The 27,401-nt window shown below is 38.6% G+C and overlaps 1 protein-coding gene and 1 pseudogene across 1 annotated transcript in view; one reads left to right on the top strand and one right to left on the bottom strand.

Moving 5' to 3' along the window:
- The first annotated feature begins 1,363 nt into the window (after positions 1–1,363).
- DCP1A (decapping mRNA 1A) overlaps positions 1,364–27,401 on the top strand; it is a 57,475-nt gene continuing 31,437 nt past the window's right edge. The window contains exons 1-3 of the mRNA XM_020280378.2: positions 1,364–1,545; positions 4,343–4,383; positions 8,071–8,198. Of these exons, the coding sequence (XP_020135967.2) occupies positions 1,411–1,545; positions 4,343–4,383; positions 8,071–8,198 (304 nt within the window). The 5' untranslated portion in view covers positions 1,364–1,410. The remainder of the gene's footprint in view (positions 1,546–4,342; positions 4,384–8,070; positions 8,199–27,401) is intronic.
- LOC142874396 (small ribosomal subunit protein eS25 pseudogene) lies at positions 21,208–21,604 on the bottom strand (annotated as a pseudogene).

Raw genomic sequence — 27,401 nt, 5'->3', positions numbered from 1 at the left:
TTTCTCTTTTCAGTAACAAACGGTCCTGGGATATAAAATCATACGCAACAATTCAAATATTTAGTGTTATTTTGATGAAACACGGTGGGGGGGGTTGTTGTTGTTTTCATTTTGAGGCGGGGTTCTCCCTATGTTGCCCAGGCTGGCCTCAAACTTCTGGTCTGGAACAATCCTCCCACCTCCACCTTAGCCTCCTGAGTAGCTGGGACCGCAGACACATGCCACCCCGCCAGAAGTGGGTGTCTTTTTAATAAAAGAAAACGTTGCTTTTTGACAAATCTAGGAGGATAGACACCCCTATAATCTCCACGACTTGTTTTACTTTTCACCTAGTACCTGGCTTTTATTTTTATTTTTGGAGACACAGTCTCACTCTGTCGCCCGGGCTAGAGTGCCGTGGCGTCAGCCTAGCTCACAGCAACCTCAAACTCCTGGGCTCAAGCGATCCTCCTGCCTCAGCCTCCCGAGTAGCTGGGACTACAGGCATGCGCCACCATGCCCGGCTAATGTTTTCTATATTATTTTTAGTTGTCTAGCCAATTTCTTTCTATTTTTAGTAGAGACGGGGTCTTGCTCTTCCTCAAGCTGGTCTCCAACTCCTGAACTCGAGCGATCCTCCCACCTCGGCCTCCCAGATACCTGGCTTTTAAATGCCTTAAAATGCTCAACAGATGTTTGCTACAGGAATGAATGATGTATTCCATGCTTGAAATAATGCAAGACAAACTCAAGCCTTCAGGCTTTCTTCCCAGGACTGGACGTAAATCTTTATGTGGGATCCAGATGAGGAAAACAAGGAGCAAATGTGGCTAGCAAGACATTCCTGAGTGGCACCAACCAGATTAGTTTGGTTGTTTTCAAATTTTTCTTTCAGAAACCACCAAACTGTTAATGGTGATGATGTAGAGATATTTGGGATCTGGGGTAATTTTCGGGGTTCCCCCCACACTCGCTTTTCAGTGCTTTCTAAATCGCCCGTGGATCCCTGCATTTCCAAAGCGGTGTTTCTGTTCTGTGGCCCCAGGTCCTTCCGGCGCGAGCGAGAGTCAGGCGCCGCGTCGGTCTCCAGCCTCCGCCGGGCAAGAGCTCGGAAAACGAGCAGACAGCCCCAATGCCGGCACCGGACGTTTCAGCTCCAGGAGAGAAGAGCCAGAGCTCCAGCCGATAGCTCAGCCGCGCAGCAGAGGACACCGCCCGGAGAGCTGGGCCAATAGGACCTGACGACGCCGGAACCCGGTGCCTGGGGCGTCTGCGCGGCGGAGCCAAATGGCCGCCGTACCACACCGCCGCGATACCCGGCGGAGAGGAGGAAGTCGATGGGACTGACGCGGCTGGGGGAACTTTGCCTCGATGGCACTTTCCTGTCCGTGACTCCGCCCCCGCCAGAGGGGCTCGGCTCCGGGATTCAAGATGGAGTCGCTGAGTCGAGCTGGGCAGGAGATGAGCCTGGCGGCCCTGAAGCAACATGACCCCTACATCACCAGCATCGCAGACCTCACGGGCCAGGTCGCTCTGTACACCTTCTGCCCCAAGGCCAACCAGTGGGTGAGTGCGGCCTGGCCGCTGAGGACGCCCGCCTGGCTGCCGCCGCCTCTTAAAGGGGCCGCGCGGGCTGCCTGAGGTTGGGGGGAGAAGCAGGAGGCCAGGCACTGGCGAAGAACGCGGCTGGAGCCTGTGGGGAGTCGAGGGCGCCCGGGATTGGGGAATAGAAATGAGAGAAGTAGGTCCGAGATATCCCAGGGGAAAGCTGATGGAGGGGAGGGTTGGAGCTGGATCAGTCCCTCGGGGTCGGGTCTGGGGACGTGGGCGTCCTGTCTTCTTTGCTGATGCGTTGGAGAATATGAGACCGACAGGGTCAGAAAGATACCTGAAAGCTTGTGTTTGAGGCTTTGCGGATTATTAGATAAATTGCACATGATCTACAAAATAAACACTCCTCCACTCCCCCCAACGTACATAAATGAGAGGCCCCTTCGCAGAGGTCATTTGGATTTAAAGCTTGAAATCCAATTAGTTTCAGTTCTTGGAAGAGGGGGGTTGGGTGGGTCCCACTTTAATCGAACTACACTGTTCTTCCAAAGTTTTAGAAAAAATTTCAAGGCACTTAGGAAAAGGGCTTCCATGTTAATTGGATTCCCTGAAGACCTTTTATAGGACTGAGAGACCCTGTAAATGTGTTTTGTTCCACCTATGATGCTGGTGATGTCACCCATCAGACTAAGTACCTTTTGGCTTTTGTGCACGAGAGGATGTCTGAAAAGTTACATTCAGTCTCTTCTCTGACTGTTCAGCTCCTTGAAGCTTCATTAGTTGTTTAAATAACATAATTTCCCATTTTCTTGCAAGTGACTCTTACTAATTAACTTGTCTAGTTATATGCTTTACACTTAGAAGATAATCCGTAAATGTTTGTTGGGTTGAATTTACCAATGACTGGGATTCACATTTCAATAAGAAATGAAATCTTTAACAAAACTCTTAAGAGTATTGTGATATATTCTTTACGGTATAATCCACATGCATAGATTTATACTTATCAGTAATTTTGTGAAAATCATTTGGCGTTTATAAACCGTTAATTCAGAGGAGAGTTTTCATAATCGTTTTATCTTTCCTTCACCTGGAAGAGAAGGAAGTATAGGAAGCCACAAAGAGTAAAATTATAGATTGTTTTATAATTGTAGCCGTTTTAGATGTTGACTTAGTTTGAAATTTTCTGATTCTTTTTTCTTTTCTTAGTCTATATATAAATTTGTGAAATGGATTTAAAATTTTTAAATTATAGAGTTCTATTTTAAATATGAAATACAAGCTTAATAACTTGTTGAAAAATAAACAAAACAAGTTGCTATTGTTTATTTGGATCATGGTACATAGAGCATAACTAAATTCTTTTTTCTCCAATATTTTACAGTGAGTTGTAAATTTGCAGTTGTAATGTTTTGGGGGGGCAAGTTTCCTTTTACTGTGAGACATTTGATTACCAATTTCTTATACTAATAACTTAACATTTTAAAGCCAAGAAAAAGCTTCTGAATCCTGAGGAAGGAAAAGTTTCATAATGATACTTAAGCTAGAGCAATACTTGTGGAAGAAATCAAGATGATAAATTAAAAAAAAATTTTTTTATCCCAACAAGTTCAATTTGATATGACTAACATTTAAAGTTTTAATAGTTTGTGGATTACGTAAAATATTTAGGTCCAGTCTAGGCTGTGAACTACAAACTGATAAAGTTATTTATTTTTCCAAAAACAGTATCACTATGTTTAAAACCTAAATACACTCTTGTAACAGCAAATGAAAGATGGTAATAAGTTGTACTTTCCTAATTAAAACATTTTCACTTTAAACTAAAAAATATTTTAAATTATTTGTAAGATCTGTAATAATTACATTAAAGCAGAGTATAGTTTCAGTATTCGTGGTTCTTTTTTTTTTTTTTTTTTTTTTTTTTTTTTTTTTTTGAGACAGAGTCTCGCTTTCTTGCCTAGGCTAGAGTGTGGCATCAGCCTAGCTCACAGCAACCTCAAACTCCTGGGCTCAAGCGATCCTCCTGCCTCAGCCTCCCGAGTAGCTGGGACTACAGGCACAAGCCACTATGCCCGGCTGATTTTTTTTATATTATATATATTAGTTGGCCAATTAATTTCTTTCTATTTTTATGGTAGAGACGGGGTCTCGCTCAGGCTGGTTTTGAACTCCTGACCTTGAGCAATCCGCCCGCCTCGGCCTCCCAGAGTGCTAGGATTACAGGCGTGAGCCACCGCGCCCGGCCTTATTCGTGGTTCTTTATCAAGGTCTAAAAATAATAAACTAATGTATTGGATAGTAGTACTTAACTAACCACAAAATTTGCTACATTTGAAAATATCAAAATCCCCCATTGGTGAAACAAAGTATCCTATTAGAAAATTTCCTTTTTCTTTTTTTATTAACCTTGATAAACTTTAAAAGTGAAGAAATTGCTATACACAAGACCTTGGCTTTAAAATTAATAAATCTAGCTAAAATATTTTAGCTTTAAAAAGTGAAAGGTAATTCTATGATTTTCTCCTTTACTAATTAAAAAAAAGAAAGAAAAACACTGCAGATATAGACATGTTGCCAGATTGAACATTGCACATGCTTATGTATGCATCAGTAGCATTAAAAGGGTACATGAGAAACTGGTAACAACAATTAGTGGAATGAGACTAAGACCTACTTTACCTGTTCAAAAGTGATCAGTTTTATAATAAATAAAACAAATTGATCTTAGATATCAAACATTTTCTCTTTATTGGGACTATTTGGGCTTGGATTATGGGGAAAAAACTAATTGACTTATTGTCTATTATAGGAGAAGACTGATATAGAAGGGACCTTATTTGTATATCGAAGGTAAGTTTTTAAAATACATATATTTATTTTTTAAAAATCTAATGGTGAATGATGTCAAATGGTTCAGTTCTGTTGTACATTTGTCTTTGGAACATTTCCACTTGTCCCCTTCAAGTTTTTATCTATCCCTAGCTGTGGGATCCTAACCACATTATTTCTCTTCTCTGAGCATGCCTGTGATTGAAAGTAAAAAGAATTCAAACTTATTTAGGAGCCTAGCAAAACCGATTGAAAATAGAAAGTATTTTCTTGTAATGAATCAGTCTAAAATAGATGCCTGCCTACTCCCCCCATATTAAAAAGAAAAAAGATATATATTTGAGAAAAAGATAATGCATAGACTAGCTATATAAAACAATGTAGTTGAGAGGTCAGTCCCTCTGTTCTGTGATTACTAAATTAGTGCTATATAAAATAATGTAGCTGAGAGGTTGGTCCCTCTGCTCTGCAGTTGCTAAATGGGAGCTTGTTTTTTATGACTGGTTCTGTCCCCTTTCTATCTTTCCAAAAATGTTCTGGATTGTGTACAGTGTCTTTAGTAATATGTATTTTTAGTTTATTTGAGAGTTTTTTTAAAAGCCTAGATTATTCATAATTGTACATTTTTTATTTTCAACTACTCTGAGAATTAATTATCTTAAAATGTGTTTGGTTTGCAAATTACAACTTTGTTCTGTGAATCAGCTTTTAGGGCCTGAAGGCAACTGACAGGATGTGATAGTCATGAGGTACTTGTTGTTTGGATCCCTCTAAGGTCTTGCTCTGTTGGGGGTGGATGCCTTCCCTTGTTTTCTAAAGCTTAGAAAGTCTGCAGGAGTTATTACTGACTTCTAGTCTTTCCCATTTTCCTGTATTGGGTAGTCTTTAAGGATTACCTTTCTCTTTTGATGCCACTTTAAAAGAATTTCTCAAATATTCTTCTAAATTTTGGTGTAAAGCTTTGACATCCTGTCTAAACACACTCATTTTTTCTTCTTTTAAGTGTAATTATTTGTACACCAAGCTCTTCTTTTTTTTTTTTTTTTTTTTGACACTTTGTTCCTGTTATTTATCTTTCTCCTTTTAAAAAAGGGATGGTCCTTCTCTGGGAGGCTGAGGCGGGCGGATCCTTTGAGTTCAGGAGTTCGAAACCAACCTGAGCAAGAGCGAGACCCCGTCTCTACTATAAATAGAAACAAACTAATTGGCCAACTAATATATATACAAAAAAATTAGCCGGGCGTGGTGGTGCATGCCTGTAGTCCCAGCTACTCGGGAGGCTGAGGCAGAAGGATTGCTTGAGCCCAGGAGTTTGAGGTTGCTGTGAGCTAGGCTGACGCCACGGCACTCACTCTAGCCTGGGCAACAAAGTGAGACTCTGTCTCAAAAAAAAAAAAAAAAAAAAAAGGGATGGTCCTTCCTTATCTTTACCCTCTTCATTACTCTTCATTAGCAATATAAATCTCTAGAAATTCATTAACTGTTAATAGAAGCTTGGGTTCTATGATATTTGGAATTTGGCTTTACTGTTAAAGTGTAGTACAGATACACCAATGGTAGAAAATGTGAGATTTAGGCCGGGCGCGGTGGCTCACGCTTGTAATCCTAGCACTCTGGGAGGCCGAGGCGGGCGGATTGCTCAAGGTCAGGAGTTCAAAACCAGCCTGAGCGAGACCCCGTCTCTACTATAAAAATAGAAAGAAATTAATTGGCCAACTAATATATATATATAAAAAAATTAGCCGGGCATGGTGGCTCATGCCTGTAGTCCCAGCAACTCGGGAGGCTGAGGCAGTAGGATTGCTTAAGCCCAGGAGTTTGAGGTTGCTGTGAGCTAGGCTGACGCCACGGCACTCACTCTAGCCTGGGCAAGAAAGCGAGACTCTGTCTCAAAAAAAAAAAAAAAAAAAAAAAAAAAAAAATGTGAGATTTAGTGTAGTGAATAGTTTTATTTAATATAATTCATGGAGGCTGACATGGTATTGATTCTAATAAAAGGAGATGCAAGAAACTCTTATTTGGAAAATGCAATAACATTGTATGTATCTTGGATAAAGTTATACCAGGATGTCAGACTAAGGACCCTAGATTTGGAGTCAGAAATCTAAAGCTAAATCCTAGTTACATTATTTGTGTGACTTCAGGCACAGGCTTTAATCATTCTAAGCTTGTTTCCTAATCTGTAGAATAGGATTCTGTTATTTCCCCATGTACATCACCGAGAAACAAACGAGAAATTGTGAAGTGTTAGATACATGTGAGGAGTGTCTAAAGGATCCTGTACTGAATCCCTCCCCCCATAGGGGAACCAAGGATATTTCTTATTTTTTTTTTTTTTTTTTTTGAGACAGAGTCTCGCTTTCTTGCCTAGGCTAGAGTGAGTGCCGTGGCGTCAGCCTAGCTCACAGCAACCTCAAACTCCTGGGCTCAAGCGATCCTCCTGCCTCAGCCTCCCGAGTAGCTGGGACTACAGGCATGCGCCACCATGCCCAGCTGATTTTTATATTATATATATTAGTTGGCCAATTAATTTCTTTCTATTTTTATGGTAGAGACAGGGTCTCGCTCAGGCTGGTTTTGAACTCCTGACCTTGAGCAATCCGCCCGCCTCAGCGATATTTCTTATTGTTAGACCTAAGGCATTTTCCATCTAACTCAGGAGAACTATGTAAAGACCTATTTGGTGCAGGAAAAATCATTGTTGCAATGGTGGACAGTCATTATAGCCAATCCTGTACCACATTTAAAATGAATGATATTTCATTCAGCAACTGTGTGTCTGTCTTAGGATATAGCTGTGAAAAAAATAAGGCAAAAATCCTTATTTGCATGACGCTTATGTTTTAGTGGCAGAGGTAGTGACAATAAATATTAAAAATAAGTGGTATGGATAAAGAGAGGAGGGTTGGAGATTATTGAGCTTGGGAGCAAGTTGGGAGTATTAAAAGGGTGGTTCAGGTAGGCCTCATTGAGAAGGTGATATTTGAGCAAAGGTTTGCAAGAGATGAGATAGCTGTGCAGATTCTGGGCAGTGGTCCAGGCAGAGGTCTTTAGGTAAAAGCACACCTGCAGAGAGAGTGGCTAGGAGTCCCAAGTGGCTGGAGCAGGGAGAGCAAGGGAAGAGGTATAGGAGATGAAGTCAGAGGAAGAGCTTATCAGGTAGGGCATCGTTGGCCTTAGTAAGGACTTTGGCCTTTATGCTGAGCAACTGAGTTCTTGAAGACTTCTGAGCAGAAGAGGAGTATGATCTGACTTAAATTTTCTGTTTCTGCTTTTAAGTGCTGCTAATATTGTATAATGTACTAATGTGTTAATATTTGTTCTTTTTTGAAATGAAAATAAAGTACATCGTAGGTAACATTTCTGCAGATTAAATGGTAATGACAGGCCAGGCGTGGTGGCTCATGGCCTGTAATCTTAGCACTTTGAGAGGTTGATGTGGGAGGATTGCTTGAGGCCAGGAATGTGAGACCAGCCTGAGCAAGAGCAAAAAAAATAGAAAAATTACTCAGCCATGGTAGCATGTATCTGTTGTGCCAGCTCCTCGGGAGGCTGAGGCAGGAGGATCTCTTGAGCCTAGGAGTTTGAGGTTGCAGTGAACTATGATGATGCCACTGCGCTCTAGCTCTAGCAACAGAATGAGACCCTGTCTCAAAAAAAAAAAAAAAATAGTAACTACAGATTTTGTTTTCTTCTATTAAATTTAAGGTCAGCTTCACCTTACCATGGTTTTACCATTGTGAATCGACTGAATATGCACAATCTAGTTGAACCAGTGAATAAAGATTTGGAATTTCAGCTCCACGAACCATTTCTTCTTTATAGAAATGCAAGCTGTGAGTATATCTGTTTTATTATAGTTAATATATTTACATTTAAAATTGAGTGACTTTAGTTTCATCAGTACATTATTTTTAGAGTTTCAAATTACAGTACAAAATATAGTCTATATTCTCTTTTGTGATTATAAATGATTCTCTTAGATCAAACCTTTCAAACTGGGCTCCAAAATTGAAAACACCCTTTTATATATAATATGTTATTTTAGTTATATGATCTCATTTAATAGCATTATATTTCTGTTGGTTGTTTATGAAAATAAGTTTTACTAGCTCTGAACTATTGGCTGCATCCCTGAACAATAGAAATTAGTTTTGGAGACATAGGATGGGGACAGATACTGATAATTCTTTCCACAAAGAAAGTACGATCTTTGCCCTGAGTAGTAGGGTTTCTCAATCTGTTTATTTAGTTGGATGTCTACTGGATACTTTAATGCTAATGATACAATAACCTATATGGGTTAGGAAGGCAGTTAAAGCAACTGAGACTTAGAGATGTGTGACAGATATTTAGTTAATGAATTAGGATTATAGCTGTTTTTCTGCTTCCTAGTCCAAGGTCTTTTGAGGCATTTTACAGACTCTCATAATGATTGGATGCAGTCAGAAAGGCCAGAGTGGCCCTTTCAAAAAAATACAGTACTAAAACTATACTTGGTTCTAGTATGTTAGGGTGGGTATTGAAGGTATGGGTGTTTGAGAACAGAAGGCGATCATTTTGTTTGGCATTAACTGAGGGATAACAAAACTGGTTATGATAACAGAATAATTGTGCAGTAATCATCCTCTAAGGATATTGTTGGAGAAATGTTGCTTCCAACTTATAAAGCAAAAGTTAATGTGTTTGAATTCACTTGACTGGGAGGTAATTGGTATTGAGGGATGTCTTTGGTATAAAATATAAAAAACTACTAGATACTATACATCTCTTATCCCCTGAATGAGAAGTAGCAAGATCTATTTTTATAGCTAGAAACCTCAAATTCTTCCTAGTTCACTTTTTTTTTTTTTTTTTTTTTCTTTTTTTTTTTTGAGACAGAGTCTCGCTTTGTTGTCCAGGCTAGAGTGAGTGCCGTGGCGTCAGCCTAGCTCACAGCAACCTCAAACTTCTGGGCTCGAGCGATCCTTCTGCCTCAGCCTCCCGAGTAGCTGGGACTACAGGCATGCGCCACCATGCCCGGCTAATTTTTTATATATATATCAGTTGGCCAATTAATTTCTTTCTATTTATAGTAGAGACGGGGTCTCGCTCTTGCTCAGGCTGGTTTTGAACTCCTGACCTTGAGCAATCCGCCCGCCTCGGCCTCCCAAGAGCTAGGATTACAGGCGTGAGCCACAGCCTAGTTCACTTTTAAGTATCTAAGTGAAATAGGATCTCTTGACTTTTCAGTAAACTATTTGTCCAAATAATCACCTCTCAAATTTCAAATTTTGTGGACATATTGGAAATGTTTTTTAGTTTGCATGGATTTATTTAAACTAATGTTAACAGTAGAATTATTTCAGATGGCTATTTTCTTTGTACTGAACATTCCATTATGGGGAAATTCTGTAACATATACAGATCCAATTTTTTAAAAGGTGAAATTGGCTTAATCCTGTTCTTTACTACCTGGAAACTTAATCTAGCTATTGCTCCTAAGAAAAGTTTGATTATTAAAAAGTAGTAGGGAAAATTATCAAGATATTCATGGGCCTAATTACCATTTGGCATAAGCCTGAAGTGAATTGTATTTTATTTCTTTTACACGTAAAAGGTCCTATGAAATTGAAAGTGTGACCAGACTCGGAGCCTCACACCTGTAATCCTAGTACTCTTGGAGGCTGAGACAGGAGGATCGCTTGAAGTCAGGAGTTCAAGACCAGCCTGAGCAAGAGTGAGACCCCATCTCTACAAAAAGAGATAAATTAGCGGGGCATGGTGGCACATACCTATAGTCCTAGCTACTCAGGAGGCTAAGGCATGAGGATTACTTGATCCTAGGAGTTTGAGGTTCCAGTGAGCTATAATGATGTCACTGCACTCTAGCCTCGGTGACAGAACAAGGCTCTTGTCTCCAAAAAAATAAATAAATACATAAATAAACTGAAAGTGTGACGTAACACGTGTATAATTAAACAGCGATAAATCGGAATCTAATTAGAGCTTCAATTATTCAAGTATCTGAAAATATTTTTATAGTGCATTTGTGAAAGAAATAAAGACAAATTATAAGAAGACAAGCTAATATTAGGGTTTATTTTGTGAAAATTTAGCGGTTATCCAGAGTTCCCTAGATACCTGGGTTCAACATAAAAAATGTCAGTATTTTATAACTTTAACCCCACTGTATTATCATAGATTAAATTGTTCCAATGAAACCTTAAATCATCAGGAATATTTATTATTTTAATTAGAATATTCTTAGGGAGAAAGTGAACTAATTCATTTTATTTTAGAAAGATTTTTTTTTTTTTGAGACACAGTCTCACTCTGTTGTCTGGGCTAGAGTGCCATGGCATTAGCCTAACTCACAGCAACCCAAACTCCTGGACTCAAGCAATCCTTCTGCCTCAGCCTCCCGAGTAGCTGGGACTACAGGCATGCGCCACCATGCCCGGCTAATTTTTTCTATATATTTTTAGTTGGCCAATTAATTTCTTTCTATTTTTTTAGTAGATACGGGGGTCTGGCCCTTGCTCAGGCCGGTTTCCAACTCCTCCCCTCGAGCGATCTGCCCACCTCTGCCTCCCATAGTAGAAAGATTTTCAACAAGGGCTAAAACAAAGGTTTCCTTAGTTGAACAGAAAACTCACTTAACCAGGTCATTCTATTGGGTGAAAGTATTTAGAGAAGTAGCTACATCAGAGAGAAGTTAACAAGTGATTTTGTGAGTGTTAAGGCCTGTCTTGAGTACGTGTTTTGTCTACCTAGACTTAAAAGTGAAAAATAGTCTTGTCAGGTCAGCAAGCTATTAAATTGTTTAGGGATTTGTTCTTTAAATAAAAAGTTAGTTAGTATCTGATTAATGCATACAGGTAATTACACCTGATTCTGTAGCTGCTCTTCTGCTGTTCTCTTGTGGGAAATAACACTACCACACCTGACCCATTTAACTCAAGTTGCATCTTGATATCCATCATCTTTCATTCAGATCAATTTTTAGGGTTAATGTAATAGAACAATGAATCATAACTTGTTCCAGTTCTAAATTATTCATTTTTTAAAAAATTTATCTATACAAAGTGTGTAGCGCGCCCCCCCCAAAAGAGAGAAAATCTTACAAAGAAAATGATTACATTAACCAAGAGCATAGGTCTGGTGATTGTCTTGAATGTTTTAGAAATAGTTTATTTTTATTCTGTGCAAGGGCCTTTTGGCAGCCACAAGACCCCAATGGAACTACAGTGGAGAATGGGGAGGTTGCAAATTGTGTAGTTACTTGGCTGCAGTGATAGTCCCAGCACCTTATTTCTGATCCCCAACTTACAGATTGAGGAAACAAACAGCTCAGAGAAGTTTAGAAACTTGCTTTAGAGTAATAAGTAATAAGGTAATAAGTGACCGATACAGAATTCAAATCTAGTTCTGTTGGGCTTCAGAGCCAATGTCCTTTCCATTCTACTGGAACAATAAAATTACTTATTTCATCAGTCCACTTTCTAGAGCAGTGCTGTCCAATAGAACTCTGCAATGATGGCAGAGTTGTCTATCAGCACTGCCCAATATAGTAGCCACCAGCTACATATGACTATTGAGCACCTGAAATATGACTAATAGGAGTGAGGAAGGGTTTTTTTTGTGTTTTTTTTTTTTTTTCTGAGACAAAGTCTTTTTCTCTCAACTCTGGATAGAGCCCAGTGGTATCATGATAGCTCACTGCAACCTCAAACTCCTGGGCTTAAGCGATCCTCTTGCTTGAGCCTCCCAAGTAGCTGGAACTACAGATATGTGCCTTGATGCCCAGCTAATTTTTCTATTTTTATTAGAGACGGGGTCTCACTCTTGCTCAGGCTGGTCTCGAACTCCCAAGCTCAAGCAATCCTCCCGCCTTGGCCTCCCAGAATGCTAGGATTACGAGCATGAGCCATTACGCCTGGCCTATATTTTATTTAATTCAATCCATTTGAATTATATAGCTATATGTGCTAGTGGCTACCATATTGCACAATGGAAATCCAAATCCTTACTCTAACCACCCTTTGCTGTATCATACCCAAAGCGAACAACCACTTGGGAAGCTTTGAATCAGACTTTTTTGCCTCCCATTTAGTAATCTTTTTTGAAATTTATAAATGATTTCTAGATACAAAAAATGTAGAATATATCCCTGAGGGTGGCTTTGCCATGGTAATACTCATTTGGCATGGAATTTATTTTACAGACAAGAATTCTATTCTAGGTTTTGCCATTTTACCAACTATAACCTTGGATAAATCACTTCAACCACTGATCTGACCTGTTTATCTTAAAAGAGCATAATGAATGTAAGGTCTTATCAGGCACTTACAAACATAAAATATGATAGACTGTGTCTCCATCTTGAACTCAAGCCAAATGATCTTATTAGTGAAAAAGTCATAGGGAATTGAATATTATTGAGGTTCCCTTATAACCCAGGCCTACAGTGTGCTTCTTCCTATCCCTTCTGACTAGCACCATTGATGAGCTAGAGGCTTTGTTTCACTTTACAAATATTATTTTCAAATGTTATAGGGGTCATTACTAGACAGCCTGGGTGTGATAAGTTAAATTTATATGTTAATAATGAGAAATTTTTGAGTGCACAGGTTTTTTTTTAAATCCTCAGGAGAAGCAGTTCTGCTTTGGTGAGTCATGATATAGCTTTTTATCAGAATACTGGAACACAAAGTGCCAGACTAACTAAAAACTTTGTAATAATGCAAGGATGTTTTATTTGTGTATATATGTATGAGTGAGTGAATGAATGAGAGAGACAAGGTCTCCCTGTATTACCTGAGTTAGAGTGCAGTGGCATCATATCATCATAGTTCACTGCAACCTCAAACTTCTTTCAAGCAGCTCCTGCCTCAAGTGATCCTCCCATCTCAGTCTCCTGAGTAGCTGGGACTATACAGGCATATGCCACCGTGCCCAGTTAATTTTTTATTTTTTGCAGGGGCAGGATCTCACTGTGTTGCTCAAGCTAGTCTCAAAACTTCTTGCCTCAGGCAGTCTTCCTGCCCTCAGCCTCCCAAAGTGCTGGGATTACAGATATGAGCCACCATACCTGGCCGTGAGGTGGTGTTTTTTTTGTTGTTTGTTTGTTTTTTTTTTTTTTTGAGACGGAGTCTCGCTTTGTTGCCCAGGCTAGAGTGAGTGCCGTGGCGTCAGCCTAGCTCACAGCAACCTCAAACTCCTGGGTCAAGCAATCCTCCTGCCTCAGCCTCCCAAGTAGCTGGGACTACAGGCATTCGCCACCATGCCCGGCTAATTTTTTGTATATATATTAGTTGGCCAATTAATTTCTTTCTATTTATAGTAGAGACGAGGTCTCGCTCTTGCTCAGGCTGGTTTCGAACTCCTGACCTCGAGCAATCCGCCCGCCTCGGCCTCCCAGAGAGCTAGGATTACAGGCGTGAGCCACCGCGCGGCCCGTGAGGTGGTTTTAATTTGGACACTTCTCTCTAAGAAATACTGGTGAAAGTTTTTATTTTATCTGTGATTAGCTTTTTAAAAAAATGGTTCTTTTGCTATATAAGCATGTGCATTGTCACCAGTCTGCTGATCTTCTGATTTCATTTGTAAATGAAACCTTATTGTTAATTAATTGGATTATAAAGCTGTTCCTGGGAGACACTAAACTTCTAGGAGTTCTGTGACATAGGCATATCAAAGGAAATACTCAACTCCTGTCCAGCAATATCTGGATGGAAAATCTTCCCCCTACGGACATTTAGAAATGCTATACAAAATATTAAATGCATAGCATAGCAAAAAAGGGAGTAAAGGCCTTTTCATGAGCCAATCAAAAGTTGAAGTGGGAAGCATGTGAGCTAAGACTGGCTGCCAGCTGTTTATAGTGTTCTTGGGCGTGGGAGCTCTTCTTAGGATAAGGCCTCCATTATAATGTGTAATAGGATCAGGAGACAAGACCTCTTGAGGTGGAGAGCTAAAGCTGAGACACACATACCAACATATAGCTAATTCTCCTAATGAACCACATATCAATTTATTAAAGTTATCTGCCCACCAACTTAGGGAGATGACAAGCAAGCTTTTCTATCTCAATCTGAGCTATGAGTTAGAAGGAAGATGTCTCCCTGAAAATTATAACCACGGGCCTTCCCTCATACAGATTTGGGGTCCAAGGTATACCAGTCATTTGATATGATTTCTTCCCCAGACCAAAAAGTTAACAAAATTAATCAGCAGCTGGTGAGTACTCTAGGACACCTGGGAAGATCAAATGCAAAACCCTTTGGACAAGATACATTCTTAAGCCAGGTTGTCCAGGAATCTCACAGATGGGCCTCATCCAGCATTACTAATTATACAGGGAAATAATTCATAGTGAATGAAAGGTAGGATATAACAAACAGCAGGATTAGACAACCCTCCCTAAAACTTTAGTTAATGGAATAATCAGTTAGAGACTTTGATGGATGTAAATGCCAAATACTGATTACAAATAAAATAAAAAATATAAGAAAAGGATAAAGTGCTATTTTTAAAAAGGTAGCTTTGAAAAATAGCCAATGGAACTTATAGAAATTAAAATTTTAGTTATTGAAATAAATTCTACATGTAGTCAACAGTTAACTTGTAGCAACTGAAGAGAATTGGTGAGCTAGAAGAGATGTCTAGGGAAATCCAGAATGTATCCTAGAAAGGGAAAAAAAATGGAAATAAGACAGAGAGATAGAATTGTAAAGTCTAACATATGATAAATAAGAATTTCAGAATGATAAAATAGATGTAGAGAGGCAATATTTGAAAAGATTATGGGCCGGGTGCAGTGGCTCATGCCTGGAATCCTAGCACTATGGGAGGGCGAGGCGGTCAGATCTCTCAAGGTCAGGAGTTCGAGACCAGCCTGAGCAAGAGCGAGACCCTGTCTCTACTATAAATAGAAAGAAATTAATTGGCCAACTAATATATAGAGAAAAAATTAGCCAGGCATGGTGGCGCATGCCTGTAGTCCCAGCTACTCGGGAGACTGAGGCAGTAGGATTGAGCCCAGGAGTTTGAGATTGCTGTGAGCTGGGCTGATGCCACGGCACTCACTCTAGCCTGGGCAACAAAGCGAGACTCTGTCTCAAAAAGAAAGAAAGAAAAGATTATGACTGAGAACTTTCTAGAATCCATAGAAGACATAAATCTCAGATTTAAGCACGAAAAGAGGCCCCAAGCATAATAAATAGAAATAAACACACACCCAGACATGTTATGGTGAAACATCAAAGGCAAAGAAACAGAAGCAACCAAAGTCTATTTAAGATGCAGTATTTACAAAGGAGCCCCAATTAGACTGACAACATACCTCTCACTTGTAGCTACTGAATTTGGAAGACAAAGGAATAATATTTTCAAAGGACTGAGGAAAAAAACAACCACCAATTCAGTAATTCAAGAGAACAAAATAGATATTTTTCAATAAAAACCATATTTCTCTCCAGCAGACGCTGTTGTAGGAGCTTCTAAAGCAGCACTGTCAGTGCAGCAGCCACTAGCCACGAGTGGCCATTCGCACTTGAAATGTTGCTGGTGCAGCTGAATTTTTAACTGCATTTCATTTTAATTAAACTAAATTATTAATCTATTTAGTTTTGATTAATTTAAATTTAACAGCAAAATTTTAAACAATATAGTTCAGAAAGAAGAAAACTGAACACAGAAGGATGAAATGAGGTAAAATAATGAATTTTTAAGTATTGACTGTATAAAACAACAAAATGACTAACTAGTTTGAGTAGAGGTATTAAAAACAAGGTGAGACCAGGCGCAGTGAGTGGCTCACGCCTGTAATCCTAGCACTCTGGGAGGCCGAGGCAGGAGGATTGCTCAAGGTCATGAGTTCAAAACCAGCCTGAGCAAGAGTGAGACCCGTCTCTACTAAAAATAGAAATAAATTAAATCGCCAACTAAAATATATAGAAAAAATTAGCCAGACATGGTGGTGCATGCCTGTAGTCCCAGCTACTAGGGAGGCTGAGGCAAGAGGATCACTTGAGCCCAGGAGTTTGAGGTTGCTGTGAGCTAGGCTGATGCCACGGCACTCTAGCCTGGGCAACAGAGTGAGACTCTGTCTCAAAAAAATAAAAAAACAAGGTGAAGCAAAAGAATTAGAGCAATAACATAAAATAGAAGCTGTTCAATCCTAAAGCATCCCAAGATTGAAATGAAGATAGATTATTGATTAGCTATAGACTTTTAAATAAGGTTATGTGTATTCAAAAGATTCAGGGTAACCACTGGAGTTCAACAGAAATAGGATATCTTAACTTTCAAACTAGTACAAACCAGGAAGAGGAAAAAGTAAATAGAAACCATAAGAAATAGAAAGCCCCAAATAAAATGACAGAAATAAATAAATCAGCAATTAGGACAAATGTTAAGTGAACTAAATTTGCCAGTTAAAAGACTAAGATTAGACAAACTTACAGAGTTTTCCGATATGCTGTTTTCAGGAAACTTTAAAAGCTTAAGATTTTAGAAGGGTTGAAAATAAGGGGTCCTTGCCTGTGAGAGTGGCCACTGCGTTGGTGCTCTGGGGCTTGGACCCTGGCTAGCCAGAAAAAATTAAAAAAAAGAAAAAGAAAATAAGGGATGGTGTGAGATACCAGGCAACTGTTGACCAAAAAAAGCTGATACAACTATGGTAGTCATACATGATAAACTGTATGATAAACATAGGCAAAAGGCATCATTAGGGATAAAAGTTACTGCATAATGATAAAAGGAATAAGTTACTTAGAAGATAAAATAATTTTGAATTAGTATGTACCTAGTATATGTTAGAATTACAAATTGAATGTTAATCCATAATTATAGTGGGAGATTTTTAACAAGCCACCTTAGTAATTGGTAGATAAACCAGGCAATTTAATAAGGTTATGGAATAAACAATACAGTAAACAAATTTGATCCAATGGATATAAAGAACCCTGCTTCTAGCAATTAGAGCATTTGCATTTTTTCAAGTATGTTAGAAGTTTTATAAAAATTACCACACATAGACCATTCAGCCAAAGAAGTTAGAAAGGAAAAAAGGGAAATCTGAGTAAAGTTGAAGGAAAATAAAGAGTAGAAATTAATTACAGAAAGTAGAAATTACAATAGAACAGAGCAGATCAACAAAACAAAAAACCCCCTGTACTAGGATTTATCCAACAACAACAATAAAAAGAAGAGAAGGCACAATTGGCAACATTAGGAATTAAATATATATATAAAATAAATACTTATTGTAAAAGTAAGAAACCACTGTGAAGAACTTTTTGCCTGTACGTTTAAAACTTGGATGATAAGGACAGTTTCCTAGAAAAACAGTTTAACAAAACTTATTCAGGAATAAATTCGAATGGACTCATAAACAATAAAATAATTGGGCTAAAGTTTAAAAATCTCTCCTGTCACATCTAAAGAAAATGCTGAGAGGAATGTTCTATTCAGTAAATGCTACTAGGACAGTTAATTCTCCTTGTAGACCAGCCTCTGAAAAGGCAGATACAGGATCCACATATTTCTAGTCTTATCTTCACAGCAAACTTGTCTCCACAGGCCACTCTTCTGTGGTAAGGAAATCATGCTTCTGTTATCCACTATTTTTTTAGCAAGGTGGTGAGCACCTGCTACAAGTAACATACCTCACTAAGCAATATTTCTCTTAGAAGTTGCTTTTCCCAAAACCAGTGTCAGGGGTCCTTTGATTTCCACTTCTGTGGACACTTCTTAGAGTGAAAGTGGTAACATGGAATCTTTTTTATATGCTTACCTATGACTTAATTATGAAATACCCAAGAATATTCTGTAATAGGGTTTCTGAGCAACTTTTTTAAGAATCTAAATTTGGTACATGAATCAATAAGAAAGTACAGTCATATGTCACTTAAGAGCAGGATACATTCTGAGAAATGTATCCCTGCTGTACACCTAGGCTATATGGTATTGCTTCTAGGCTACAAACTTGTACCATGTGGAACATGAATACTATACAGAATACTGTAGGCAGTTGGAATACAATCGCAAGTATTTGTGTATCTAAACAGAAAAGGTATAGTAAAAATATGATAATATAATCTTAAGGGACCACTGTATATGCAGTCAGTCCATCCTTGACTGAAACATCATTTGTGGCACACGACTTATGAAGGCAAACAGAACTGGATTTTCTTTTTCTTGTAGCTAGACAGTCTATAGTATTACCTGGTTAACTGAAAATATTAAGATACGGGTTTGTGGTACCATCAAGCTCTATAACATTGATTCTAGCATTTAATGATTTTCTTTTGCAAAACTATTTCAGTACTGCTATTTACTTTGTTTTTAACCAAGGTGATTATTTTTCTCAGATGCACACTGTAATTCAGTGATTTTTATAGAGATATTTATTGAATACATCATTTGCCAAGCACTTTACCAGGTGCTATACCATTTATATTAAGACTGTTGTGCACTTTTAAAGAATTGTACATTTTTTTAAGTCCTTAAGTTCTGTTGTATTTTCTTAGAAAACTATAAGCAGAAGTTATTAAAGTGTGTTAAAGCTTTTGGTGTCAGGACTCTGCCTTTCTAGTAAGGGTCTAGATTCTTAATGAGGAAGGAAGAGGGGAGGGGGAAGGGAGAAGGGAAGGCGCCGCTCCCTCTCTCCCGCTCCGGCAGGGGCGCACAGGGGGCAGTGGAGTGGGCTGCGAACCCCCCAAACAAAAAAAAATTAAAATTAAAAAAAAAAAAAGATTCTTAATGAAATATGCTACTACATTAAGCCCAGAGCTATGCATGTTTATTCTTAAAATAACTCCCTATGAATTAATGGTAAAAATTAATGATTTAAGATCTGTGATTTTAGAGTTATCAGTTGTATAATAAATTTGAATAACTAGGGGGCTAGTAGTAATAGTGAAAATCTGATCTACCACATAGACAGTGAGGGTATATACATGTTTTTTCTTGGTCATTTCCAAAAATAATACTCATCTGTTAATTAGAGTATATAGTCTAGATTTTCTCTTCTCAGACCTAACTTTATTCTGTCCTTAGACTAGTATGTATATTTTAACTAAAAAAGAATGCATACTTTATGTGCATGTTAGACTTGGCATCTTTTTACTAGAAGGTAAACATTCTAACAGGGACAGCTTTTCATGTTTCTTCTACCCAACACCTCAAGTTATGTATCCCCTACTGAATTCCACTTTTCCTTTTTAAAATGTTTTCTATGATCCAAAAGTAGTTTAGAAAAATGAACAAGTCCTTTTCAGTTTTCCAAAAGAACTCAAGTATATCCTGAATCTTATTTTACCTTGACAGTTTTAAACAATAACAAGTTTGTGGTTTGTATAAAACACTTTCAAAATGATCATATGTAGGTAAAATCTAATCTGAAATTTCCTGAAGAAAGTGTTAATGCCATTTAGCCATTAGTCTAGTATGTTGCTCTTTAGCCTGCTTAAAAAAATACAATTACCTAATAAGTACAATTGAAAGTTAAAAATACTATTGCTATTGAATATTTTTTAAAACTTACCTCCAAAAGCCAGGGAGAAGTACTCCTTCATTTCTCCTTCACTTATTACTTTTCCTTTATATCGAGCATCAGTCTCTTGATATAGAGCATTTTTAATTAAAATTAGATCACTAGAAAAAGTAGGGAGGTTCATTTCCATAGTGTTGAAAATGCAGCTGCCAAATGGAAAGTTTTAGTAAAAGAAATGTTGTAGTGTGTGCTTTTTTGTCTCTCTGCTTGTCCTTTCTCAGTTCAAGGGCAAGACCGAACAGTAGAGATGGTAGGTGGCTGTTGGCATTTGGCACAAATCTTCAGACTTAGAGCACAGAGCACAGTGCAGGAAATTTTCTTGCAAGATAAGTTTATAATTTGTCAAGTCAAAAAATGTGAGTTCTACCTCCAAACTGCAAGAAGAATTTATAAACAGTAAGAGAAGTTCCACGATTCATTCTTGTGATCTTTGAATTCGGCACAGTACTGCTTTCCTTGCCTGAAGAAAGGCAGGCAGACTTCCACCATCAGCTGCGGCGCTGCTGGGGTTGGTATGATTCTGTAATCAGCGAAGGAGAAAGGATCTCTGGCAACTGCATTAGTCTGGCCTTCTGACCAAGATAAGCATAGAGCGTTGCTGTTGCCACATTTGTAGATTGAAGAGGTAAAAACACCATGAACAGGACTTAGAATCCAGGGCTGGCTTGGTGACACTGTTAGGTCAGATGTTTCAAATATATACATTGCTTTCTATCTCATGGTAGACCACTGCTTAGTACGATTTGGTAAGAGCCTTTACCAAGTACCTTCTTTTCATTATGATTCACTAATTGGCTTCCCCTTCCCCCTAGGTAATGTCAGATAAAAGCAATTTTTATCTTTTTTTATTGTGGTGCTATCTTAATTGTAAAGATTTTAAAAGTTAACCCATGTGTGCACTTTTTATCTCTTTTAGATAATTATCATGTTAAGTATTTAATACTTGTAATGTTTTTTCTTTTGAGAACTTACAAAGAAAAGCACAATTATTTATAGCTAAGTGACAGAAATATGTTCTTAACATGTAGTATATAGGTTTATACCTTGTGTTTAACGAGGTGAAGTTCAGAGTAGATGTAAAAATTGAAACATAGACTAACTACTAGTCTAAGAAGACTGAAGACACTCAGGAGTGGGCAAAATAAACCTCAAGACTGAGCCCTCAGGTTCAGTGCCCTGGGAAATCCAGGCACACCTCAGTTACTTACAAAGTCACTGCTTCCAGGCATGCTTAGTCTTTTCTTTTCTTTTCTTTTCTTTTCTTTTCTTTTCTTTTCTTTTCTTTTCTTTTCTTTCTTTTCGATTTAATAAAGTTTTATTGTTCCAAATATACAGTTGGTTTGACCTGTTTGTGCATCTTCACCAGCAGCTGGGGCATCATCCTTGGTATTTCTGGTGTAAATTACTTGAGCTCTATGCTTTGAAACCAGCTCCTGAAGGGCTGCCCTGGCCAGGGAACCTCAAATCTTCAGGCTCTCAGAGACCACAGCTGGGGTTATAAGCTTATAGTTGGGAACTTCCTTACAGACTTTGTCATACGTAGCTTTGTCAAACAAGACTAAGTTGTTGAGCTTGTCCCAAACTTTGCCTTTGGACCACTTCTTTTTTTTTGGCCTTATCCCCAGATTTGTTCACTGGCTCTTTGTCTTTCTTAGCCAACTTTCCAGCATCTTTCTTCTTCTTGTCGTCCTTGGGTGACATTGTGAAGGTTGGAAAAGCGCTGCAACTACCGCAGCCTTGTTAAGATGTTGGACAAAGGCCAGGCGCAGTGGCTCACTCACACCTGTAATCCTAGCACTGTGGGAGGCTGAGGCGGGAGGATCTCTCAAGGTCAGGAGTTCGAAACCAGCCTGAGCAAGAACAAGACCCTGTCTCTACTAAAAATGGAAAGAAATTAATTGGCCAACTAAAAATATGTAGGAAAAAAAAAATTAGCTGGGCATGGTGGTGCATGCCTATAGTCCCAGCTACTTGGGAGGCTGAGGCAGTAGGCTTGCTTGAGCCTAGGTTTGAGGTTGCTGTGAGCTAGGCCGATGCCACGGCCCTCTAGCTGACTAACTCAAAAAAAAAAAAAAATGTCAGACAAAAAGGATTAGCTTTTCTTTTTGATAAATGGAAAACATAGGATAAGCATTTACCCCCAACATTTAAAAATTAGTGTATTTTATACATACACATCCCTGGATTTCTACCTTTTCTTCTTGGGACAAGATGACATGTGGCCACATAGCACTTGGATTCCTACATGTACTAACAGCAAGAGTTCTGGGTAGGACATACTCATCACTAATCCCACCATACCCTGAGGTCTCTTACACTCCATAGTTGTGCTTACAACCTTGCTTTGGATGACTGCTTGGTAAATTGGTAGAAAAATGTGTAGGAGAATAGAAGTTAAGGAGAGAAAGAAGTTTCCCTTTTCTACACCATGATCTGACATACTTCCCAAAGCCTTAACTGTAGATTTTTGGAAGTCTAGGAAATAGGAACTCAACCCCACGGAGGCCAGGGGCCATGCTCCCTATCCTTTGTCTTTCCTTTATGATACATAAAAATGATAGTATCTGTGTGGGATACTAGGGTGAATAGAAAACCTGTGAGGAGTTGGATGTGGACAACATTTTGGCACACCTATAAACATAATCATTTACAGCACACACTCTGGTGGCTTTAAGGAGTGGTGAGTATTATATGGCAATAGTGGCTGTAAATTCTAACAGCAGAGGCAAAACTCTAGTGTGATTCACTGTTTTCTTTGAGGCTGTCCATCATTTAAGAATAAAAATTATATAAATGAAAATGATCAGTTGTGATATTGACCATGCTCAATGCCTATTTTCTTCTGTTTCCTGGTATAAGAGATCTTTGTCAATATCATCTTTAGAAATTTTATAACTCTTAACACCATCACCAAAAAGCTGTTATCATACCTCTTTTTCTGCTTCGCACCATACTGAGAAAATCTCCAGCCTCCTCAAATCCTTTTAGAAAGTAGGTCAGATCTAAATAATAAATGAATCAGAAAGACAATATATGCATGAGAGTGCTTCCTAGTTCTGTTTTTGTGACATTTCACAGCATCTCTGGAAGTCTCAAAGGATTTTACAAAGTATCCAAATTAATTTGAATTTTCTTGATCTTGTGTGTACCATATATACCTCTCAAGATTAGAAACAGAATGAAGTATTAGTAAAACATCAAATTATAATAGGTTGCTGGATCTTCAAACTAAGGCTCTCTAGGGAAATAGGAAACTCTTTCTTCAAACTCTTTTTAAAATTTCTCAGTATTCGGATTGCTCAAGGTCAGGAGTTCAAAACCAGCCTGAGCGAGACCCCGTCTCTACTATAAAAATAGAAAGAAATCAATTGGCCAACTAATATATATATAGAAAAAATTAGCCGGGCATGGTGGCTTGTGCCTGTAGTCCCAGCAACTCAGGAGGCTGAGGCAGTAGGATTGCTTGAGCCCAGGAGTTTGAGGTTGCTGTGAGCTAGGCTGACGCCACAGCACTCACTCTAGCCTAGGCAAGAAAGCGAGACTCTGTCTCAAAAAAAAAAAAAAAAAAAAAAAAATTTCTCAGTATTAAATAATCCAAATACCTTTAATTTTTGTCATTATTTTTCTCATTTTCAAAAGAAAGGGGCTTCATTTGAAAAGCAAAGGAAACATTTAATTTTTTATATTCTTATATGCATCTTTATATTTTTCGTAGAAGTACAACCTAGAGGCAATCAAATGTCCTATCATACCCCCTAACTTTTCAGTGACTTCCCTGTGCAGCGTGACTCACACAGGATGGCTGTTAGTGGTCACAATATATGAAGGGTTTCCATTAACTAAATAGTTTGCTTTTGTCTTGAGAAAGCCGTATGTGTCATCATTATTTGCCATAGCCCAGATCTTCTGTAGTATGGTTAACTGAAGAAAATTATTTCAGAATGTTTCTACAAGTGAATCATTGGCAGAATGTATGGGTTTTCAAGTGTAGGTTCGCTTGAGGGAAGAATACTTTGCTTTGGTTTGGAGATGAGGTCGTCAGTGGTTTTAGCTATCTGGTGAACTTGTCTGTCTTTCCTCACGAGTGACAGTGACAGGCTTAGTGGCAGCTCCCTGGGCTTTCTTGCCAGTTGCGTGTACTGAGCATTTGATATGTTGGCAGACAGAGCTGATTCTTGGATGCGTGTCTGAACCTCTACAGGTCTGCTTTTGGCAGAGTCGAGTGTGAGTCTTATCCCTTACCCATTAAGCTATCATTATGGCTTCCTTATCTTTATTTCTTCTGCAAACATGCCTTTGAAAGTGTTTGGCTCTTTTTTGGCAGTTTATTTGATAATGTACAAGAGTAGAAGGCATGTGTCTTACTTCTAAATTATATCATGTTTCTTCAAAGGAAAAAGGGAAGACAAGTGAAAATTTGTTATAATAAGTTGTTAGCTCTGGTGGACTTATTTTGATTATCAATATGGAATTCTTTCCTAAGAGTTTGATTTAGAATCCTCTGCGAAAACATACTTAATTAATTGGCTCTGTTTAGCACAGAAAAAGTTGTGTGTTCCTCTCTGAGCCTGATGTGTTGCATATCATAAACTTTTTCTGATCACTATAAATTGTATGACTGTATTCAGATATATATGGTTTATAAGGGAGAAACTGGAATCTTTTGTATTTAGACTTTGGCATTTGGGGTGATCATGTGTAATTGCCATATATGGAGTCTTTTCAAAGCACTGATCTGATTTACTATATTGGAGCAAGCCTTAGCTACTAAGAGCATAACTAAGACTCTGGTAGATAATGCTTAGTAATTATCTCCTCTGTAACAAGGCTGCTTCTGTGCTCCTTCCATTGAGATGTCAAAGGTAAGTGAATTTGTTAACTTACATCATGTAAAATATTCCAAAATTACTTGTTATTCACTGGGGTTTGATTGTGTGTGAAGTACTCTTAGTGTTTTGAAATTCTGTGAACAAAAGAGGCACTGTAGAAGTGGGTTCCAAACCTGGGAAACCATTCACTGCAGACTGAAGGCTCAGAGACTGACCAACCTGGACTGCCTTCAGGTAGTGCAATCACCTGCAGGACACATGGCCAGACACGGGCTCCAAAGGTTTAGGGCAGTTTTAGTGTGATTGGAGGTTTTCCCTGCCAGAGAAGCCACCTTATAAACATGATAGGGGGAAAAAATTGTTCATGATCTTCATTCATTGAAATGAAGCCATTCACTCACTTTGTGCATCAATAATATTTTAATTCACTCTGTAATAACAATAGAAAAATCCAGCCGGGCGCAGTGGCTCACGCCTGTAATCCTAGCACTCTGGGAGGCTGAGGCGGGCGGATTGCTCGAGGTCAGGAGTTCGAAACCAGCCTGAGCAAGAGCGAGACCCCGTCTCTACTATAAATAGAAAGAAATTAATTGGCCAACTAATATATATATAAAATTAGCCGGGCATGGTGGCGCATGCCTGTAGTCCCAGCTACTCGGGAGGCTGAGGCAGCAGGATTACTTGAGCCCAGGAGTTTGAGGTTGCTGTGAGCTAGGCTGACGCCACTCACTCTAGCCTGGGCAACAATTGAGACTCTGTCTCAAAAAAAAAAAAAAAGAAAAATCCAGTTAAACTTTTATTTCTGGCTGGGTGTGGTAGCTCATGCCAGTAATCCTAGCACTTTGGGAGGCCAGGGTAGGAGGATCACTTGAGGCCAGGAGTTTAAGACCAGCCTGAGCAAGAGCGAGACCTCATCTCTACAAAAATGTTTTAAAGACTAGCCAGGCATGGTGTATGCCTATAGTCCCAGGTACTCGGGACACTAAAGCAGGAGGATTGCTGAAGCTCAGGAGTTTGAAGTTGCAATGAGCTATGATGATGCCACTTCAGTCTATCTGGGGCCAACAGAGCAACACTCTGTCTCAATCATCAACCAATAAATAAACTTTTATTTCTATTGAGAAGTGAACTTTTAAAGTTATGATTTGTAGCTGGTTCAAGTGGAGTGGTGTTTACAACTAATTGATCACAACCGGTTATAGATTCCTTTGTTCCTTGTCCACTCCCACTGCTTGACTTAACTAGCAAAAAGAAAAAAATTATGATTTGCCATGAAGTCTTTGTGGAATAATTGCCTTTATTCAGGATGAGACAAACAATTTGCCATTAAAATAACTTTTATTAGCAGTGGCTTTGTAAATTGGTATATATTGAAGTTTATAGAGTTCAGATGATAGTTAGAAAAAAGATTTATAATTTATTTAAAGTTTTTTGTGCTAGCATTTATATTTCCTGTATTCTATGCCACCCTTTTAGTGTGCAATTTTAACTTAATTGTGAACAGACTTTCTTCTTGTATGTGTTGCTTTAGTCTTCAAGTGTAATTGAAGCTCACTAACTCCTTTTTTCTATAAAAAAAATTTCATGTTATTTCAGTGCAAGATTTAGGCAATGGGTGTATAGCAACAAGACAATTGATCTAGAATGAGAAGACCCAAGTTGTAGTTATAGGTCTAAGACTAATTTTTTCTCTGATTTACTAGTGAGTCACTTATCTTCCATTGGCCCTGTTTTCCATTCATAAAAATGCAGAATCAAAGTGGCATAGAATTCTCTCCCTACTTCTCCCTGCTAAGTACGACTATAAAACCTGGAAATGACACAAGAGACAATTAGGAGAACTCTGAAAGGTGGAAAGAGAGTCTGGTTGTGGACCCAGAACTGGCAAAACAGCACAGCAGCAGGGTGTCTCCCAATGCCCCACCCAACAGTAAAAAGAGACCTAGACCTAGGTGTTTCTTGACCTCCGACCTAGCAACAAAAGGTGGCCCAGGTAGACTCATTCCTCTGCTAGATTGAATGCAAGTCTTGCCATCAATATTAGGAGAGCCCAGCAAAACTGGCAAGGATTAGAAGCCCTGCTAATAAGTGGCCACCAGAGTTCTTTCCCTTCCTTCCATGAAGAGGGCTGGGTAGGCATGGCAAAGCGATCACCTTACAACCAGCCTGGAATTGATGGCAGTCTTCATCTATGAAGTCCAGAAGCTCTTTCCCCTCATAGTGGTACCAGGTGGCCATGGGAAACTCCTCCTACCCCTTCAAGCTTCACAGGCTGAGGCCCTACTAAATTTCCACCTCAAGAAATTAGAAAAGGAAGAGCAAAATAACTCTGAGCAAACAGAAGAAAGTAAATAATAAAGATGAAAACAGAAATCAATGAAATTGAAAATAACATTTTAAAAAATCAAAACAGAAAGCTGGTTCATTGAAAAAAGTCTAATAAAATTGATATATTTTTGTTAGCAAAACTAGCAGAAATAAAGATAGAAGACACGAATTACCAATATCAGGAAAATGGAGCTATCATTACAGATCCTGCAACTATTAGAAGGGTAATAAGGAAGCTCTGTGAACAACTTTATACTCATAAACCTGATGACTTAAAAGAAATGGACCAATCCCCAAAATCACAAACTACAAAACTCAATCAAAATAAAATAGCTAACATG

Source organism: Microcebus murinus, chromosome 1, assembly GCF_040939455.1.
Source record: "Microcebus murinus isolate Inina chromosome 1, M.murinus_Inina_mat1.0, whole genome shotgun sequence".
In the NCBI taxonomy this organism is placed as follows: Eukaryota; Metazoa; Chordata; class Mammalia; order Primates; family Cheirogaleidae; genus Microcebus; species Microcebus murinus.
The sequence above is the reverse complement of the archived record's forward strand: the minus strand, read 5'-3'. Positions and strand labels throughout refer to the sequence as shown.